Source organism: Balaenoptera borealis, assembly GCF_965194805.1.
Source record: "Balaenoptera borealis genome assembly, chromosome: 2".
Classification (NCBI taxonomy): Eukaryota; Metazoa; Chordata; class Mammalia; order Artiodactyla; family Balaenopteridae; genus Balaenoptera; species Balaenoptera borealis.
Window position 1 is genome coordinate 59,552,775 of NC_138867.1, and position 21,863 is coordinate 59,574,637.

Consider the following 21,863-nt stretch of genomic DNA (forward strand, 5'->3'; position numbering starts at 1 on the left):
TTTACCCCTGAACCATCCTCCCCCTACCCCGTCTGTGGAAAAATTGTCTTCCACGAAACTGGTCCCTGGTGACAGAAAGGCTGTGGACCGCTGGTTTAGATGTTCCCTTTTGGTCGTATTTTTCTTGGAAAAAAATTGTATCTCGTATAACCATGGGCATTTCTCCCTAGGTTCAGACTGAGATCCATGACTTAGAAATTCCATCCTCATGTGGCTGGTTACAACCTCGTGCTTCATGCTGACTGGTACATTGGGCAGTGTACTCGTGTGTGTGTGTGTGTGTGTGTGTGTGTGTGTGTTGTTACCTGATCCTAACAAGTCTCTTCACGATTATTATTTAAGGAGGAAAAAAAGTGTAAATGTTACCAAACATGCCTTGTTCAGAATCTGTTAAGAGTAAAAACCTTACTTTCTAATTAAGTGAGTTTAAAGATCAAAGACTTAAAGGATAAAATAATTAAAGATAAGTTCTTTAATAGCCTTTAGAAGATAGCAAGTATATTAAACAGATGTCTGGTGGGGTGCACTGCTTTGTCTGTTTTCAGATGTCATTTTACTGAGGGGGGGTCTGTGCTGTGTCACACAGATGGATGATGGAGCAAATATACAGTGAAGTCTGTGGCATTTACATATTTGAAATATAATGCTTTATGCTCATTGGTCTAGATATAGAAATAGTATAAACCAACTAAAAATGTAAGCTAAGCAGTTTTCTTCTGCAACCATGTGCTGCGGAGTACTTCCTTCTGATTGTTTCAGACTAGAGTTTTGTTGGATGCTGGCTCCACACACATCACCATCACAACCTGCTGGTAAGACAAAGCTGAGTTTATTGCCGGCCTTGATAAGGGAGAACTCTGCCTCCATTGAGCCTTAGCAGAATCTTGAAGGGGGAAGGCAAGGTTGGGATTTGTTGAGAACTCGAAGTTTGGTTTAATGAGGGTCTTTGGATGCAGGGGAGGAGTGATGGCAAGGGGGTGTCAGGGAAGGGATTTTGATTAGGTTTAGATAAGGATCACGATATAGTAGTTAAAGACTGGTTTTGCGGCTTAAACTGTCAATGCTTCCTGCTAAAGAGTTGATGGGCCTTGAAGGAAGTTCCTCTGACGAACAGTCAGTCTTTGCCTAGGCAAGAGTCTCCTGGACCGGTGAAGTTATGCTAATGAAGACGACGGAATAGCAAAATCATATTAGTGTAGACGGTAAGCTGGGTGGAGAAGTAGGTAGTTTTTGTCTTCAGTGTCCAAGCTGTGTGGGAGTATGTACTTTGTGTTCACAGATTTTTCTCAGGAGGTATCAGAGGTAGAAAACTAAGAATGATAGATGCTCCAAGTAGCAGCTGTAGCCATGTATTAAAAGCTAACTGTCATGGGTGGTCATCAGGGAAAGAGCCATTGGTCATTTATTCTTTCAACGAGCAAATATTTATAGAGCACATACACATGCCAGGCACTGTGCTAGGATAAAAGACAGATAAGGTCCTACCCTGTTGGGCCTTCCACTCCAGCGTGATGCAGCGTCCTCTGGATCTCCTTCAGGTTACAGAGAGTCAATAACATTACTTAACTGGAGGGTATGTATAACTCAGATTCTTACTGAGTACTTACTCTGACAGATCTTGAGTGTTAGGATTTTCATGTTCAGTTGTTAAGACTAGGTTTGTTTTAAGGTGTGTCTTGATGTCGATGGAGCTCATGGGCCTAGCTTTTTAAAATGTAAGCAAATGTATTCTTTTACATGTTTCCAATGTAATGTTTATCATGGGCCAGCTGTGTTCCAGGCACTGAGTCATAATAGGAGAAATACAGGAGTACGAACTCTATACAAATTAGACAATTTAAACATACACAAATAATTGAGATTTTAGTAGTCAGTTGCCATTCAACTCAATAAATACTGAGTGACTTCAGTTTGCCTATACCATGCTAATGTTAGGAATAAAAAACTTCTAGGATGCCCTCAGCCTGTAAGAAGATACAGTCAGGAAACAACCATAAGACACAGCGGCAAACACCAACAGCAAAAACCCAGACACAAACCAAGCAGGAGCCCGCTAATCAAGGGGGATGTGAAGAGGCACAGGCCGAGTTTTTGAAGCAGAGCACTGGTGTGTGTGGCGTTGGCAACACTGAAATAATCCCAAAGCTCTAATAAATGGGTAGAAGTACGTCCACAAAGTTTGAGAGAGACCATGGACTCAGAGCCCATTTCTGCCCCAGCTGCTGACCTCTGAGGACAAAAAGTGGAAATGGAGGCTCCTGGACACTCTTGGCCTCTAGTAGCCTGTCCTGCTAGGGTAACAGCATCTCCTTAGAGGACACCTTGGAAATTGACGATGTCTGTTTCCAAAGGATGGTGTGCTCCTAGCACTTGTTTTCCATGGATGACCTCACTGAACATGAGTGAAAGGTGACGCAAACGTGCACCATAGTGCATAGAACAACATTGTACCAGTGATGAGCGAAGCTGCCTCCAGCACCTGCCTGACCTTGCACAAATCACTTGACCTCTCCACATTGGTAAAATGAGGTTTCTGGATTAGATGCTTTTGATCGTTCCTTCCAGCTCTGACATGTTTACTATTACTATTCTTACTTTGACAATCCCTTTGATGAAATATATAAGACAAACTTTTTAAATGAAGGAACTCATATTACATGTTTTTCTTTTCAGTTTCTCTACATAGAGAGTCTCTTCTGCATCTGGCTGTGAGATGGGGCCTTGCTAAGCTTTCCCAGTTCCTCCTGTGTCTCCCTGGAGGAGTCCAGGCCTTGGCTTTACCCAACGAGGAGGGTGCCACGCCATTAGACTTAGCTTTACGTGGTGGATGCTCCAAGCTGTTTGAAGACATCACAAAGTGAGTTTGGATACCTGATAGATTCTCTCTCAATCTGCTTCTCTGAAGTCTTCCAAGCATTATGGAAAAATTAAAATAACCAAACCACGAGCTAACATAGGTTTATATTTTACCATTAGTTCCCATCTATAAAGTACAGATATACATATCATACATAAACAGATATACAGATATATTTGGTATTCACATTTCATGGGGGAGAGGGAGTCAGGAAAAATGTCTTAAAAGGCTCCATGGTTGGGGGGCTAGCTATAAGAAGAAAAAAAGTTGGGAAACACTAGCCTAACCCCTACTTATCTTTCAGGTTTTCGCTTAAATGTCACTTCTTCAGAGAGGCCTTCTATGTTATGGTCTTTTACAATTATGATTAATTTACAGTATTAATTGTGATTAAAATTATGATTAATTTATAATATAAATCAATTTATAATTTTATATATATAGTCATCGTTTATTTCATATATGTCTCCATCCTAAATCATTTGAGGACTGAAACTATTTCTGTTTTACCAACTGTGTTCAGCATATACATTCATTGAAAGAATATAAGTTTTTGTTGAATCAATGAATAACAAACAAACCCCAAGATACTATGTAGCCAATGGGCTGGTTATTAGGATCTAGAAATAATGGAAATGAAATAATTTGTCAACTGTAAAGTTCTCTCTGTTGAGGATGATACCAACACTTTTAATGTTTGTTACTTAGAATGGTTCAGATTGGTCATTATATCCTATACAGTGATTTCCTTGACTTAACATGTGGTAAAAAATAAGTGGGAAACTACAATGAAAATGACAAATTACTACATAAATATTAAATATTATCAATGTTATTACATGGTGTGTCTTAATGGACTGGTATGTTTCATTTGTCCCATGGAACTCAATGTAATTAATTTACGGTCGTATGCTACCTAAGTGCATGTTGAAGTCACAGCTTTCTGTTTATTTTTGTTCTTACTTGGTCAAGTGACTGCCAACTAAGGAAAGAGCCCATCCCAATGGAATTGCCTTTATCTTTGCTCTACCGTGACCCCACTTTCTTTAGCTAAAAAGGGCAAGGCAGGACCACTTCCTCTGACTTTGTCATTGTGGATAGTTCAGGGTTACATTGAGGACCTGGAGCCTCACTTCATCTTTGGTAGCTTTGTATCTTTCTATTATGTCCAAGACCAGAAGATGACATGTGTTTTTAAAGTTTACACATCCTCTGTGTCAAAAAAACAAACAAACAACCTAATCAAGAAATGGGCAGAAGATCTAAATAGACATTTCTCCAAAGAAGACACACAGATGTCCAAAAAAGCTCAACATCACTAATTATCAGAGAAATGCAAATCAAAACTACAATGAGGTATCATCTCTTACTGGTCAGAATGGCCAAAAAGTCCACAAACAGTAAATGCTGGAGAGGGTGTGGAGAAAAGGGAACCATCCTACACTGTTGGTGGGAATGTAAATTGGTGCAGCCACTATGGAGAACAGTATGGAGGTTCCTTAAAAAACTAAAAACAGAGTTACTGCATAATCCAGCAATCCCACTCCTGGGCATATACCCAGAGAAAACCATAATCCGAAAAGATACATGCACCTGAATGTTCATAGCAGCACTATTTACAATAGCCAGGTCATGGAAGCAAGCTAAATGTCCATCAGCAGAGGAATGGATAAAGAAGATGTCTTACATATATACAATGGAATATTACTCAGCCATAAAAAAGAATGAAATAATACCATTTGCAGCCACATGGATGGACCTAGAGATGATCATACTAAGTGAAGTAAGTCAAACGGAGAAAGACAAATAACATGTGATATCACTCATATGTAGAATCTAATTTAAGAAATGATACAAATGAACTTATTTACAAAACAGAAACAGACTTACAGATATTGAAAACAAACTTATGGTTACCAAAGGGGAAACACTGGGGGGAGGGATAAATCAGGAGCTTGGGATGAACATAAACACACTGCTATATATAAGATAGATTACCAACAAGGACCTACTGTGTAGCACAGGGAACTCTATATTCAGTATTCTTTGATAACCTTTAAGAGAAAAAAATCTAAAAAAGAATGAGTATATGTATATGTGTAACTGAATCACTTTGCTGTACACCTGCAACTAACACAACATTGTAAATCAATTATACGCCAATAAAATTAAAATAAAAAAAGTTTACACATCTAATAAATCCATTCGTGGATGGGATTAGAAGTAGACTGTAAGCTAAATTTTGATTATGTGATGGAGCCTCCATTTTCTAAATTAATTACAAAAATCTCATTGCTCAGGCTGAATCATTCACTTCAGTGGCTTGTAGTTGGCATGGGAAGTTGTTTTCTAGAAGATTCTGAAGTCCCTGCAAGTAATTGGGTCAAGAGTTTGGGGAGATGCCCCAAATCTTAGAGTACAGGTGCTCTTAATGGATCTCTTTTTGTCACTCCATGTGATAGAGATAGCACTTATGTGGTTGGAGCTATACTATAATTTTGCAAATATACAAATGCTGATTAACAAAATGAGGTAATGCAAGAAGAGGAAAGAGACATAGAACTAGTTCTGTGAACTGAAGAATCTGGGAGCCTCTGCGGGCTGTGACAACATGCTGAGGCAAGCTGTTACCTGGGAGCACTAGCATCTCCCTCCTGAGGCCTCTTTACCATTGCTACTACATGACCTATAGGCCATCCGGAATATTATGCCACTAACCATGAAGCCTACATAGAGCTAATAAACGTGCAGTTGTTCTTAACCACAACAGAATGGAAAATAAGCCAATATTCAGGAATTTAGTTTGGGAATATTGTTCCTTTGTTTGTGAATGAATTCAAGAATACAACACGATCAAATTTATGCAGGTTTTAATTTGCATGAGGAAATGATTTACAACAGTAGACCAGCGTGTTGTGAATATCTCGCTTGTTTGTAGCATCCGAACCTCACCATGCTCTCTGGAGATCATATCTGTTTACCACTGTAATCGCCTAATAAACTGTCTGCTGCCAGCTAATTTGTGGTACTACATGTGGTGCCATTAAGGCCCAGAGGCATCTTTTCAGATTAAAGGGAGAATGAGGTAAAGTACTGTTTAAAAGTCAGTAGTGTTGCATTAATTATGTAAATCTTTATAGTATATAATATATGTGAACAGCTTTTCAATTGACGTCTTCTCTAGGTGGAAAAACAAAGATGACTTTGTTAGGATCTATTTACATGATCTCACGTGCCTATCTTCAGTAGGTAGCTTTTATGGCTTGTTTTGCCAGTTGGGTTTGTAATATCAGGGGCAATGAAGGGTATTGGAATCGTGGGTTTTGATTTGTGATGTTTCAGCTTCCAGGGCAGACGTTCCCCAGGTTTCTCCCGAGTGCAGCTCAGCGAAGATGCCTCCCTGCGGTATATTCACTCATCAGAAACACTGACCTTGACGCTTAATCACACAACCGAGCATTTGTTGGAGGCGGATATTAAACTCTTTAGAAAATACTTTTGGGATAGAGCCTTTCTCCTCAAGGTTTGTGCCCTTTATTGTGGTATAAGACATAATAACTCACGCTCTTTGAGAGTGCAGACAGCAAACTCGTTGTATTGGGAACAGTATTTTGGGGGGGTAGCACTTTCTTTTTTTCTAATGGGACTTTGAGGGACATGGAATTAGAAACTGTTACACCAGTAGAAGGAAGATTATTATATGATATTTTGGCGGTAGGTAGAAAATAGTAATTTGTGTAATATTGTTTCCTTTACTCTTCATGAGCCAGCATCACTGATGTTTAATATTCTAATATTGGGTATTTTCTATTAACTTATTGACTGTATTATAATTCTTATCTAAAGCAGTTGCCTTTAGGGTTATTTTAAATGAATAACATCTTCTTCTGGGATTTCTTAAGGCTTAGATATAGTTAAACCTTTGTTTCAGTGTACAGATTCTTCTTGAATGGGGACTGGTTACTTGAGACCAGTTCTTTTTCAAAGAGATTTTTCCCCCTCCCACCGTGGCCCAAACATCAGCTTTGACTGTTATCAGGGCATGCCCATCTCAGGGTTTAAAATGTTTCATCTTCATTATTTTTATTTTTTTGTTGAATCTGGAAGACTGTAAAGCATATTTATATATTTTAATTATTATTAAGTAGAATGTTCTTTTGAGTAAAAGGGCTTCAGTCAATTTAGTTGATAGTTCTCAGGGGTATAATGGATTCACTCACCAGATCGTGTGACACCCCCCGCCCCCCGGCAAACCCTCTGCCCTCGCAGTCTTCTCAAGCACATCCATTAATAAGCACCAGTTTCATAACTGTATAGGCTTTACAAAGTAAACAGTCAGTTTACTGTTATCAGAAAACTGATATTGGTATTTATCAGTTTTGGCTTTTGTAAAATGTTTGCTTTATATAACTAAATTGAAGGTTTAACCAGAAGCATTATATATCAAAGATTATTGCTTACTCCATATAGGGTTTTATTAAATAATTAAAATAAACATGCCCTTCAGAGTGTGAACTACCTCTGTTGGGTTTAGGGAGTTTAGTGGATAATTTTCTGGCATACAGTATTTCCTCATTTTGCTTAAGGGTACTTTCTGTTTAAAGAAACAGAAGCTCTCAGCCGTCCCTGTGGCTTCTCACCCAGGCCCCCAGGGGTGGCTGTTTCAGTGGGGCAGAGGCTGGGCCTGGCCCAGCAGCCTTACTCAGGGTGAGTGCCTCTCCCTGCAGTTTCAGAGGGGCAGAGCTCAGCAACACATGTGTCCTTAGAGGGGACACTCAGACTACAGCAAGACCACAAAGCTCCTGCAAAGGCTAGCGTGCTCCATGTAAAGCAAAAATTCTGAACATTTGTTGCATTATGAAAACTTCCAGCTTCTTAGGTTGGATTCGTGATTTCTTGTAACTTGAAATAATTATTACTGATGACATTGGGGGAGATTTAGGATGAGTAAATCTAGATGCTTTAATAATTGATTGTAGTGGACTTTACAATAACAAAGACCAAGTGAAGATTACTTTCCAGTTTATCAGAGATTTTAATTTTACGGAAAACACTTGATAAAAGAAGAATCCATTGCAGTGGGATGGCCTTGTGTTCCAGGTGTCAGCACCCCTTTTTCGTTCTTCCTGTCCCAAGCTTTTGGCTGGGTAGTGCGTAGGGAGACTGGGAAGGGAACAGGGCTGAGGTTCTTTAAGACACTGTGATATTGTAACTTACAATAAGAAATATATCTGGCCTCCGTCCATGGTTCTTGGCTCACAGCCCCCCAGACCCTTAGGATTTCCTAAGTGTTGAGCGGATAAAGGTGTTTTTTATTATGTTAATGAGGCAACTTCTGGAAAGCACCTAAGGATGGGGACTGGTTACCTGTGGAGCCAATCGCCTGGTAACTTTCAGTCCCACCTCCGTGACCTCCAGGGAGGGGAAAGGGCCTGGAGATGGAGTTTAATCACCAGTGGACAGAGATTTAATCTATCATGCCTACGTAATAATGTAAGCCTCCATAAAAACCCCAAAGGACTGAATTCGGAGAACTTTCTAAGTTGGTGAACTTGTGGAGGTACTGGGTGACTAGCCTTCTAGGAGGGGCATGGAAGCTCCGTGCCCTTTCCCCATACCTTGCCCCATGCATCTCTTCCATCTGGCTAGTCCCGAGTTATATCCTCTTATAATACACCTGTAAGCTAGTAAGTGGTTGTCTTTGGCCTTGAGCCTGCATGGTTAGCCCTCTTTTAACCCCAGGTACTCACGCTACCGTCTCCTTAGTACCTCTCCAGACATATACCTGCTTCGGTCCATCTGTTAATTCCATGGCGGGCCCTAAAAGAGAGAGTACTGTGTCCTGGGAGTAAGGCTGGGAGCGGTTAATAGCCACAGGGGGTGGGTGACCGGGTACTGCTTGTTCCCTGCCTCTTTGTGATTTGGTCAGTTATGTATATTTTCATGTTCTTTTTGCTCTTGCCTCAGGATGTCCTGAAATAGTCATGAGCAAGGCAATTGGTATGCTGCGCTTAATAACATGCCCGGCGGGGGGGATTCAGGGCTCTGGGTCCGTTGTAGGGTTGCTTGCCTCAGTTTGCCCGTGTATTTGTTTTGGAACATGTGCTGATGCAGTCTTGGGCAGTTTTTTGACACATCAACACATAATTCTGTCTCTTTGCATTTTCACTGGCTGTGGGGAATCTATTTGAAACGAAAATACAGAGGGCTCTAAGGGCATCTTCTCTCTACAGATCACAACTCAGTCTTGGCCAGGGACAGCCTGCACCAGCATGTGCCAACATGTAGCCCGAGGCTTATGTTCATCCTGGGTCCTCCCTGTAATAGTGGTCCTGCCCCCATCTCCAGGCCCCCAATCCCTGTGTCTTACTTAGGGTGTGGATGGAGGTGGGTCTAGGTGGGCAGTTGCATCAAACAGAAGTCCTTACAGGTTTCAAGATCTTCTGTTCCCTGTCCCCTGTTTGGTTCATGCGTCATGTTCCTGAGAACCTTCTGGTGGTGTGATCTGGGGAAGCAGTGAGGACTAGTGGCAGGGACAGTTTTGGCCCTTGTCTCTGGTTCCTCCCGCCGTCTCTCATGTCACGCGGGGTGCTGCTTACATGCTCTCCCAGCAGCTTTACCACCCTATCTGCCCCTGCCTCTCCAGGCCATGCCTCTGGCCTGTCCCGGCTCTGAGATGCTCGATTGTGATTTTCATCTCTTGTTGCTTATCTGAAGCCTCAAATGGCTTTCAGTGATTTTTTTTTTTTCCTTCCTCTCTTAGGCTCTTGAAGAGCAAGAAGCCAGGTCAGAGGAAAAATCAGATATGCCCTCCAGCACTGCAGAAACCGAAGAAGGTACGCGTGCTCCTTCCCGACCCCGGGAACCCAGAAAGTGCTCAGAACTAACTAGTCACCTGGGAGTTGAAGTGTGTGGTGGAGGACAGCAGGAGCCGAGGGACTCAGAGGCGAGAGCAGGGTGCTGGGGTGCCGCTGGGCCCCGGGGTCCTCCAGCAGCGCCGAACGAAGGTACTGTGTGTTTCCACTTTTTACTCAGTTAGCATTTACTGGGTTCCTCCTACATTCCTGATCTTTGGGGACCTCTCCTGACACGCAGAGAGTGTTCCCCTCATTTCCAAGTTCAGTCCGTTCGTTCCGTTCAGCCCTCCGTCACTCACCTGTTCTCCAGCTTGCTCCACCTCTGTGGGGCTCCTGCTCCGTGCCGGCCCAGGGGGTCTTAGAGGATGGAGGCTGTGAGGGTGTCTTTGTTGTCATGGGGTCTGGTGTGTAGAGGTGACGGGGGGTGGGGCACGCTGGGGGTTCTTCAGGGTACAGGCGGCCCTACCCAACCCTGCATAGCCCTGATGGAGCTTCAGAGACTGAATGTACAAATCTGCTCGAGGTGGGCGTCCACAGCAAGAGGTGTATGTTTAAAATACATTGTCACTACTCAGTTCCACATCGTAACGTGGAGTCGTGTTGATGGCGCACCTGGACGTAACACCCAGCTTGTAGGCAGGAATATCGTCCTTCGTCGTTTTCTCTAACTTGGCAGTTTGTCTGGGCGTGTGATCTCTACTTCAATTCAGGTTCTTTCCCCTTTAATGTATGCAAGTAGGTCTGATCTGTTAGCAAGTCCTAGTAATAAACACGGGTTTTGATTCGCTGGAGTATCTTACCTCTGTTCTTGAATACTCCTGTACTATTTATATGGAATGGATTGTTGTTTTGTTTTTTGTTTTCCAAAACCCAGTAGTTTTAGGAATCTGACCATACATCACTATGTCTTCCAGGGTAGTTAGGGCAAAGGTTTTAATACATATTATCTTATTATCAATTACGTTCCTTTTGCTTTATATTTTAGAGTGTTTTTTATTTTTTGAAACTAAATGCGAGGTTAGGTTTATTTATGTCTGGGGGTAGGGTTATATTATCTACTTAATTTCAGATCAGTGGAGTAGACATTACAAAATATCTATTAATGTAAAGCGACAGTAGTCTGATAGGGGTGAGATGCAGCATGCTAGATGCTGGGGTTAGGGAGAAAAAACAGGACAAGACTCCTGTTCCCAAGCCACCAGTGTCGACAGCTGGAAGACCGGTTGTTCTAAGTGTGTGTGCCCCACGCACCTGCACTCAGTCCCAGGTTAAGCCAACCAATTGAGCTTCCCACCCAAGCTGCACCGCTTGGGCCCCTGTGGAGTTGCCCTCGCTGCTCTCCCCTGTGGATGGTGCGCTAGCTGCGTGGAGGGAGCTGCAGCTTGCCATACCTGCCCAAGGAGGTGGTGGTGAGTTTCACACTTTCTCCTGCAGACCCGTGGGAGAAAACTCTGGGCTCATGTCACGAGCGCTGTCATCTCCTGAGCATTGGGCTTGGCTTTTACTACTCTGACTGTAACTGATCAGGTTTCTTGCTTCTAGCTGGCTGGTAAACCTGGGGCTAAGTTTCTGGCCTGCCGGTTGCAAATTATAGGGTACTGCTGACCGCGTTTTGATATTACCCTTATTTCTTAAGCCTTCACTCTTGCTTTTCCTTTTTTTTTTTTAAAATCAACTTCTGATTTTTACTCTATCATCGTATACATTTTTCTTCCCTTGTAACCCACCTCCAAACTAACTTAGAACAAAGTGAGGTCTAAACAAGTGCTGAAATTCTAAGTTCTTGCCCTCAAGGGACTGACAGTTTGGGACTAGCGCAGAGAAACAAGCTGTCCCAGCACATTATAAGTGCTATAGGAGTCATAGGCAAGTAATACTGTGAGAACTCTGTGGCGTGTGATGGTGGGGTGGTCAGGGAAAGCTTCTTGGTGGAGGTGACCCTGGAGCTGTGATCTAAGGGAGGGAAGGGAATTCTAGACAATGGGACTATATGCAATACAGAGCCCTGAACCAGATGATGCGTTGGGGGAGATGCAAATTGTTTTGTGGTCCTGGAGTATAGGGGTGTGTATATGATGCCAGGAACATAGGCCTGAAAGAGAGGCAGATCAGCAGGGCTTGTACACAAGGCAAGGAACTGGAACTCCACCTTGACAGCTCTGGGAACTGTTTTAAGCAAATTAGATCAGGTTGTTATTTAGAAGGGTCACTCTGTGAGAGTGTGAAGAATGGGTTAGAAGGGCCGGGGGCTGCTGAGAGTAATTCAGAAGACGGTCTGCACCGTAGCAGTATAATGAGGTTGGAGACAGAGGGACCGATGGATACTGTCCTGAAGGTGTAGGATGTCAGGTGGGTGTCAGTGGTAAGGGAGAAGGGTGGTTCTTCCATTCCTGGTGTGTCCCTGTGCGGGACAGGCCTTACAGGAAGCAGGATCATGACAAAATACCTACTCAGTTTTAGACAGGTTGAGTTTGATGGGCCCAAGGGGGCAGCCAAGTTAATATACCTGGCTGCCAGCTGGACTGAAGTCACTCAACCAATAAGCAAAAGAATTTGCACAGAAACTCAAGTTCTCTAATGCCAAATAATTAATGTGTATATTTTACAGACCTTGTAGACCTTGCTTTTATCTGTATACATTTGGAGGACATGTTAGAAACTGTGTGCTCATTCCAGCAGAGGGCAGTATTCACCTAAAGTGAAAGCATTCAATTAGCTTTTGTTCATTCATAAGCCTGCAGGTGACTCAACTGGAAGAACAAAACATTTTGAGTGTAAGAGCTTGGTTGTTTGTTTGTTGTTTTTCCCTTTAACCCCCAAAGCAAACTTTCCCTTTGAGATCTCACAGAAGATTCTTAATAGATCATGTTCTCCCTCCCGGGGCAGTGGGTAGAGAGGGAACTTGTAAGTGTGTATCTGTAGCTGCCATTGATTAAAAGATTATAATACCTTTAGCTTGGAAATTTACTTTGTTAGTGTGATAAATGGTTTTATTATTGTCTCTGAACCAATTATGTTTCCATAATTTCATGATTGTAATTGTCCTCCCAGAATGATGGGATGTTATTCCAAATGAATTAAATGGCCAAAAGGTCACCTCATTTTCACTGTGTTCAGATGTAAGATAATTATGAGTATGTATTGATCCACCAACTGGCTCCGTTTTGTCCCTTGCCGCCTTTGTTGTTATTTGATCTGTTACTCTAGGAGTTCCTAAAGAGCATTGTACAGAACACCAACCTTGGAAGATGCTCTGAAAAATAAGTATTCTTTGTCCAAATAAGTAGAAAATGCTATATATGAAACCCTCCTGTTGGAAACTGAGAATACATTTAACGTTTTGTAGGTTCTAGTAAGTCTTGCAGTCAAGAAACCTGTGCTTCTTGTTTAACCTAACAGTTCTCTAACTTGATCGTGGGAGAATCCCTTTTTCTTAGTTCTCAGCATCTCATGAAAGTGGTCTGTGGAAGGTGCTTTGGAAATGTTGCTCTTCCTCATCTCTCCTGATCCTGCCCTTTCTTAAGCTTATGTCCTCCTTTTTCACGATCATGTGGGTTCTCTCCATCTATTAGTACATAATGCTCACACTGGGAGGGAGCTAGGGAGGCATTTTTAAAACTACTCATGGTCATCTTGAGCACTGAGATCACCCATGCCTCGCCACACAGCCCACTGTACTTTTTGATGTTGTTCAGGAGGCTGCTGCCTGCCTAGAGTCTATGGGGCCATAAGACAAGCAACCATTGCAATACTGTTGACCACTCACTGTATGAATCCATTTTCTTTCATTATTTTGGAGTTTTTAAAAAACCCTGTGTAATTTGCTGTCTTGACTTTTATGTGACTAGTCCTTTACTGTGTTCACGTCTCCCCATTAATTATCTTCCACGTTCTCATTTAACGAGGACGTAAGGAGTAGGGATTGGGACATGAGTGCCAGTCACAAAGGGAGTGGGCAAAATCATCTCCTTCAGAGCTGAGGCAGCAGCTCCCAGTGGGCTCAGAGGGGCTTCCTCCTCACCATCCGGTGTGAGAGGCCATGGGTCCAAACGCAAGGCCCGGTCTAGGCAGGCAGACGTGAGTCCTGCAGGCCCATTGACTTACCCATTCAATAAGTCTTTACTGAGCGCCCACTCTCTGCCAGGCACTGTTCTCAGCACTGGTGATGAAGCAGTAACCAAAAAGGCAAAGAGAAAAAGCCCTCATCTCATGGAGCTTACTTTCATTGAATTTCACTCATGCCTTTGTGGAGTGACGAACACTGCTCGAGGCGCTGGGGATGCAGCTGGGAGCCAAGCCAAGTTTGCACACTCAGGGAGCACACGTCCCAGTGGCCATGGAGAGAAGGACATTTCTAGGAGTCAGGAATCAATTCTCCCCATTTTGTGCACAAGGAGGTGGTAGCAGAGAGAGGTCACGTAACTTGTGTGAGGTGACACAGCTTGCTCAGGCAGTCAGAACTCAGGTGGGTAAATTCTTACCCACCACACTGTAGATACCCACCACCCTTCTCTAACAGACTGTTTTCCTATTTAGTCTTCGGACTGCTGCTCTAGAGTTCTCTCCAGCTTTTGTGTGATGGAAAAGTGCAAAATTGGAATCGTTGCCTTGAAATGAGCTCTCTTCCATGTGACCGACCTGTCTCATAAAGTCCTTACGATGGGAGATTGTGACCCACATGCAGAGACAGGTCTTGATGACACATCAGCAACAAGCAGACTCTGCTAAAAACCTCAGCTCTGCCATGAACTGGCTTCTGAACAGGATGCAAGTTACTCAGCTGTGTTTCCTTTTGTGGAAAATGGTGGAGTGGGAGTGTCATTTAATACTTCCTTCAAAATAAGGTTTAAATGAGAAAATACAGGTGGGGCACCTTGATCAGTATCTGACTGTGGATGCTTAGCCAACACTATCTTGTGATGAGTGCAAGTTACAGCACGTGGCTAGAGCGGGCTTAGTGGTGATCATGTGTGTGCTGAGATATCAGGACATAGCTCTTCATCTCATGGTGACCAGGTGAGCAGATTTTCTGCTTGAACATTCCTTAGACGGGGGGTGCAGCTCTTCTCTGTGTGCTCTAAGTGAGTGAGATGGGAAGAGGGAGTTGTGTGGTGGATTCTCCTTTTTTTTTTTTTAATTTTTATTGGTGTCTAGTTGATTTACAATGTTGTGTTAGTTTCAGGTGTACAGCAAAGTGAATCAGTTATATATATATATCTATATATCTCCACTCTTTTTTAGATTCTTTTCCCATATAGGCCATTACAGAGTATTGAGTAGAGTTCCCTGTGCTATTCAGTAGGTTCTTATTAGTTATCTGTTTTATATATAGTAGAGTGTATATGTCCATCCCAATCTCCCAGTTTATCCCTCTCCCCTTTCCCTCTGATAGCCGTAAGTTTGTTTTCTACATCTGTAACTCTATTTCTCTTTTGTAGATAAGTTCATTTGTACCCTTTTTTTAGATTCCACATATGAGCGATATCATGTGATGGATTCTCCTTATTTGAATATCTCCTGTGAGATATTATTGGGAAAACCAAGAAGTCTTTTATCCATGCAAAATTTCCTTTCCAAGATTTTTCGTTTTGAATACTGTGGCCCAATGTCTTTTTAGAACTGTTGAATATGGTTCCAATGTCTTATCAAGATGCAGGTCCTTTAACCAGGGTGGCTGGGACCTGAGGTGTTGGGGATTTAGGACAGCAATTAGGGAGGCTGTTCTGCAGGGGTGATTACTCAGCTGGATACACAGCTCTTATCTTAGCCTCATTGTGGAATATCCATCCAAGGACTTGGTCAGTGTTGCTCGCCTAGAAGCCAGGTACCTGGGCATTTGCAAGACACTTACACTCCATACCCGGAGAATGCACTTCCCAGCCCCAGGAAGTCACCTGTGCTTCTTTCATTTGACAGAGAGGCTCCGTCTTCTCTCTGTTTCTTTTAGAGACTGACTTTGCCAGTCCATGTTCTCCTCCTGCCTACAGAAGAGAATGAGTTTCATCCTTAAAAGGCCAAAATAAGGTCTCAAGCTGATATGATGCTCATTTTGTGTATTGTTATAATAATATTAGTATTTTCTCACATATAAAGAAAAATTCTCCACCTTGCCTCCCCCAGTTCATCACAGAATTAAAGAATCCTAGTCTGAGCTGGAAAGAATCTCAGATTCCTCAGAATTCACCTAGATACAACGGATTCTGCTCCCATCTGCTATGGATACTTTCTTCCAGCTGGGTCCGATTAGTTAGGAGGAAGGACAAGCATTTACTAAGCATATCAACTGAGGAGTCTAATACAGTTGAAATAAGCTTATAAGTTGAAGGTATATTTAAGGAGTTTTTCCCCCTGAATTGAAGTAGACTCTAAGTGTGGAATCTTAGGGACATAAAAGTATTCCCAAGAGAAAATTGAACCTTGTTTATATTGTTGAAAGATGACTTTGCCTCATTTTATTCAAGCAGTTGAGTAAATTAGGAAAATTATGTCCTGACCTCAGTTTAAAATATGATGATTTAGAGCTTCTGCTTAGTTGATAGTTGCCACCAAATTTTGGGGCTGAGGGTGGTATCTTTTATTTTACTCCATGACTTAATTTTTGACTGTTTGAGATTTTATGGAGATGGGGGGTGGGGAGGGTGGGAGAGAGTGCACACTCTAGATGTAAAAAAATCTATATTATAAAAAGCATATTAAACATAGAGTTACCATATGACCTAGTGATGACACTCCTAGATATATACTCAAGAGAAATGAAAACATAGGTCTCCTTAAACTTACACACAAATGTTCAAAGCAGCATTATTCATAACTCCCCCAAATGGAAACAATCCAAAAAGTCCATCAGCTGAGGAATGGATATACAAAATGTGATCTATCCATACAACGGAGTAGTATTTGGCAATAAAAAGGAATGAGACACTGACACATTATAACACGAATGGACCTTGACAACATGCCTTGTGAAAGAAGCCAGTTACAAAAGACCACATATTGTATAATTCCATTTATGTGAAGTATCCAAAATGGGATCCATTAAGACAGAAAGTAGATTAGTGGTTACTTAGGGCTGGGGTGGGAGCAGTGGTGGTCGGGGAGAAATGGATAGCGAGTGCTAATGGGTATGGGGTTTCTTGTTGGGGTGATGAAAATGTTCTATAACTGGTTGTGGTGATGATTGCACAGCTCTGAGTATATTAAAAATCATTGAATTGTACACTTTAAATAGATGAATAGTATGGTATTGAATTATACCTCAAAGCTGTTATATATATGTATACATACATATATATACATGTATATACATGCATATATGTATATATGTATATACATACATATATACATGTATATGCATGCACATATGTATACATGTATATACATACATATATATACAAATACAAATATACAAATACAAATATATATGTGTATATGTGTGAAGGGAATATACTAAACGATTAATGGTGGTTTTATTGATTTTTTTTCTCAGTCCCTTTCAAGTTTTCTTAATTACTTTTGTGACTCAAAAAAGTGTCACGAATAATTTGAATTAAAAAGAAAACACTACGTATTTCAAAAAAGATGTCTTAATTTCTTTCTGAAAGAATGCAGAGTAGAAATGTAAAAATTATATTGTAAAAGAACACGTTTTGAGTTGCTTGAGGTCTCCTCTCGCCTTGACATCCTCTCCCTGATTGCCGATCCTGGGGGCCCGGATCACTGGGGGCCCGGTTGAGCTTGTTAAATTATACGGAACGTTGGGACTCATGGACTAACAGGGCTCATGTTGATATTTCTGTTGATAAGTGCCTCATTGTTTCTCCCAGTCCATATTTATACTGGGAATGCCAACTGATAGCTGTTGGCATTAGTATTCCCACCTTTAGAAAAAAAAAAAAAGGGAGTAATTGAGATACTGAAACAAAAGATCAGTGTGTTATAATAGCCTCTGAATTGAGAGCGGTAGATGGTTTTTCAAATTTTTTCCCTTTGCCATTTTAATTCTCTAGCAGTTGTGAATCAGGCATGCACACTAGGGTAAAATACTAAGGTGATTCGTGAAGTGAAGTTCATAGTGAAACTCCAGTGCGTAACTAGAGAGGAAAGGGTGACTTTTGGGCTTGCAGAGCTGGAGGGGTGGGAGAAAGCCAGGGGAAAAGCATTCATCTGTCTCATCCAGCTGGCAGTTCAGAAGTTGTGATGAAATAGCACCGGTATTGGAGTATTTGAATTAGTAATTTAATAAAGTAAACAACTTTCCCTTTCTTGTCCCTAATGATCTATTACATCTCATCAGTTATTTTGGGCTGTCAGATCTACATCGAGGAGAGAAACATTTATTCGGCATCTGTAATATGCTAGGCACCCTGCTTGGCCCTGGGGATACAGATGTTGGGCTTAAATTAACTTGGACCCAGCCTTCCCAGAGCTAATAGTCTATTGGGAGAAGAGGATTCATTCAAAGACTGTGAACTACCCTATGAGTCCCTTTGGGCATTTGTGGGGCAGAAGAGCAAGCTGAGAGCGTGACCCGCGTTTTCCTTTGTGCTTTTGATGCTGCCCTGCATGTCTAACCCAGTTGGGGACTTGATCGTGGAGAGCTGAACCTGAGGGTCGGGGTGAAGCAGCAGTAGTTGTCTGGCTGGCTCTGATCGAGATCCTTCTTGCCTCCTTCCTGGGGGAGGAGTCAGATGGCACAGCAAATTGTAGCTGAAGGAGAATACTGAGCACCCTGTATTTTCCACGTAAGCTTTCTCTTTGCTTAAGTCTAGCCTCCATGGTCCCATTTCTCAAAAGGAGACCGTATGACTTGTGCACAGAGTTGAGATCTATTAGACTAATCTGTTTCCTAACAAGACACTGGTATTGATCTTATGCTGTTTGCTAGTGCAGCGTCGCTGGTGAACATGAATATTAGAGATTATTTCTTGATCCATTATAGTATGGCAATAAAAAACATGTTTATGATGTTTGGCAAATCTGTTTTAGGAGGTGGAGATCCTTACTTCTGGATGGGCCTTGAAGGCGAGATTAATAGGCCTTTAAAACAGAATAGCTTGGGGTTACTGATATCATTATCTGCTGAAGGTTGCTATAGCAATGAGTGGTTTGATTGCACTGTGCAGTTGGTGGTGCAGTGGGTGAGTGTAAAAGGATCCTCGTCATTTAGCAGAAACTCTCCTGGAGCAATTTAATTAAACTCTGGTGGAAGGAGTGCCAAATTCTTTAAAAGCGCTAAGATACAGTTCTGTATCATCCTAGATTAATTAAAGATACATGATTATCCTGTCACAAATTTTTTTAAATTTATTTATTTTATTCAAAAATTTTTTTGGCTGCATTGGGTCTTCATTGCTGTGCGCGGGCTTTCTCCAGTTGCGGTGAGCGGGGGCTACTCTTCATTGCGGTGCGCGGGCTTCTCATTGCGGTGTCTTCTCTTGTTGCGGAGCACGGGCTCTAGGCGCACGGGCTTCAGTAGTTGTGGCTCGTGGGCTCAGTAGTTGTGGCTCGTGGACTCTAGAGCGCAGGCTCAGTAGTTGTGGCGCACGGGCTTAGTTGCTCCGCAGCATGTGGGATCTTCCCTGACCAGGGATCAAACCCGTGTCCCCTGCATTGGCAGGCGGATTCTTAACCACTGCGCCACCAGGGAAGCCCCACAAATATTTTTAATGATTTTGAGATAGTTTTATAACCTTGAAAGTTGTTTTTAAAATGATTATACGTTTTATGACGATGTCTATTTTAACATAGTTTGTAGTATTTGTTTGAATATTGAACAAAATTGCATTAGACTGTAAGGAAAATGTAGGCTGGCAGTGTATGAAGACTGGCCTTTTGAGAGGGGCAGGGAGCTGGAATCTGAACATACCACCGGGGTGGGCTCTGAACACATTACTGGGTGAACACATCCTTTGTTGTTACAGGTGGATTACCTGCCGATAGAGCCTTCTTCATCAGCAGTCTTGAATAAAATGTGTATTATTCTTCTGCATCAGTGCTGTAGGTACAGAATTCTTTAGAAATGCAGAGTTGTTATCATTTAAAAGCATATGGTCTGAAATGTCTCTAAAGGAATATCCAGTGATGGGCAGTAAAAATGTGTGTGACTCTCTTGCTGTCTATGCAGATGTGTCTGTTGAAACTTTAGTTCTAGTTACCCTCCTTCACCCAATTTTTAGGGTTTGGGTATATGTATTTTAAAACAGAAGACCTGCTGTGCTCCCATATGGTAAACACTATAGTAGATGCTTCACATCAGTTTTCTGCATCTGTGCAGTAGAACGAAAACTTTCTCTTAACATAGTGTTTTGGACTTTGGTGCTTAAACAGCAGGCTTTTTTGAAGGGTGAAGTTGTCTCATTTTGACATTCCCATCGCGGGCCCTGTTGTTCTGCAGATGGTACTCTGCTGCCACCTGGAGGCCTCATGTGGGGTGTGCATGTAAACGTAGGTGTGGATGCTGAGGAACAAAAGCTGCCCAGGCTGAGTGTCAGCTACAGCCTTGTCCTTACTCCCTGTTGAGGTCAGTTGACATGACCACATGAAATTGAGGCTATTACCCATTCATTTTTCATCATAGACGCTAATATGCATTATGAATTCAAGAGCAATATACTGTTGTGGAGGACAGATATCTTACTAACTTGCTTGATGTAAAGCAAATTCAAAGTTATTGTTATGCAGATTTAAAGAAAAATACATCATGACTTTGTGTTTGTTGACTTCTCTGCTCCATCCTTACCTTGTTAAGATTCGCCATGGAAAGCCACCTAAGCGAAAACCGTATACTTTTTCTAAGCAGAAACATGGATGAAAACTGGCATTGTTGCCAGGAAGTAAGAAGAGCTTGAATAAATCCACTTGGAGGTTTGAGGCCTCATGTGACTTAAATTAATAGGAGTGGCAAAGTGGAGGAGGGAATGCCTAGTTAATGGACCTGGTGGGAAAACTAAGGGGCTCCCCAGAGCTGGCATCCAGCGGGGCCTGGGGGGCAGGGAAGCTGAGGGGTCAAGAGGAGGGCCTGGGCCCACAGTGTTGTATATCAATACAAATTCAAGGTGAAGATTTCCATCCAGCTGCCCTTGTTAGGAGTGCCCAACACTTCTGTTTTTCCTTAGGCCCAAACCTACTTTTGGTGGTTATTTCAATAACAGTGGCTCTTGTTTACGGGCAACTGAGTATTTGGGAAGAAAACCAATCAATCAAAACACAGAGAAAAGCACACCTTAAGTGGACCTTCTGTTCATCCTAGAACATCACGACCACTGATGCTTCCAGGAAAGCCTCTATTCAGAGAGAAGGCCCCCGGTGTGCATGGGGCTGGTTAGTGCAGAGCCTGGCACTGTCTGAGGTCCCAGCCCAAGGGCTGTGCTGATGTTCTTGACATTAAACAATGGGCAAGGGAAAACCAAACCTCATCTAGAATGAATTAGGCTCTTTTGAAACATGAAATCGGTGGCACTTGAGGAAGGAGACATGTGGGATTTCCTCAGGTGGGTACGAGTCACGTCCTTAGAATCTGTGCTGTTTTGAAGAGGCTTCGGTCAGTGCACAGCCTTCCTTCTGAATCAGGGGCATTTGTTTATTTAACAATCATTGTCTTCCTCAGGATTTCCTGTGAGAGCTCCTGGGCTTGTTTACATCTTGGTCCACACAAATAATACCAGAGCGTCTTGGGCTGTCAGGTTATCAGATACTCTGCTCTGCGGAGAGTTGATTTTTAAGAAGCCTAATCTAAAACCTAGCTCCACACAGACGGCTCTGAGCAACTCATTTACATTTGTCATCTAGTTTCTTTTTTTTTTTTGCCTTTTCCTTCTTCTTCCTTTTTTGTTTTTAATGGAAATTCCTATCAGCAGATCCTGATGAGAATTATTCCTTTTGCAGAGATTAAGAATTCGGTGTCCAGCAGATCATCGCCTGGAAAGGAGAATGTAAAGGTAATGATTCCCTGCCCATTTTCATCTTTGTGCTTCTCTCCAGGGTTGAAGTAGAAGTGAAGACCTAGCAGTAATAAACATAGGATAAAAAACCCAAAGCAAAAAAAACCCCTCAGGGATATGTCCCAGGGCACATTCAGAATAACTTGAAATTGCTTCCTTTATCGAATTTTAGATCTCTACTCTTGATGAGCAAACCTAGCTGTCTTTCTG

At 42.2% G+C, this 21,863-nt stretch overlaps 1 protein-coding gene and 1 long non-coding RNA gene across 14 annotated transcripts in view; one reads left to right on the plus strand and one right to left on the minus strand.

Annotated features, from left to right (window-relative positions):
- ARHGEF28 (Rho guanine nucleotide exchange factor 28) overlaps positions 1-21,863 on the plus strand; it is a 313,009-nt gene that overhangs the window by 143,104 nt on the left and 148,042 nt on the right. For 8 of the 13 annotated variants that reach the window (XM_082374857.1, XM_082374858.1, XM_082374854.1 and 5 more), the window contains 4 exons: positions 2,674-2,857; positions 6,200-6,380; positions 9,621-9,864; positions 21,598-21,650. In XM_082374857.1, coding sequence (XP_082230983.1) covers positions 2,674-2,857; positions 6,200-6,380; positions 9,621-9,864; positions 21,598-21,650 — 662 coding nt within the window. The remainder of the gene's footprint in view (positions 1-2,673; positions 2,858-6,199; positions 6,381-9,620; positions 9,865-21,597; positions 21,651-21,863) is intronic. The other 5 variants (XM_082374856.1, XM_082374848.1, XM_082374850.1 and 2 more) reach the window with 2 other exon arrangements.
- LOC309622636 overlaps positions 1-21,863 on the minus strand; it is a 205,353-nt gene that overhangs the window by 82,039 nt on the left and 101,451 nt on the right. The window lies entirely within an intron of this gene.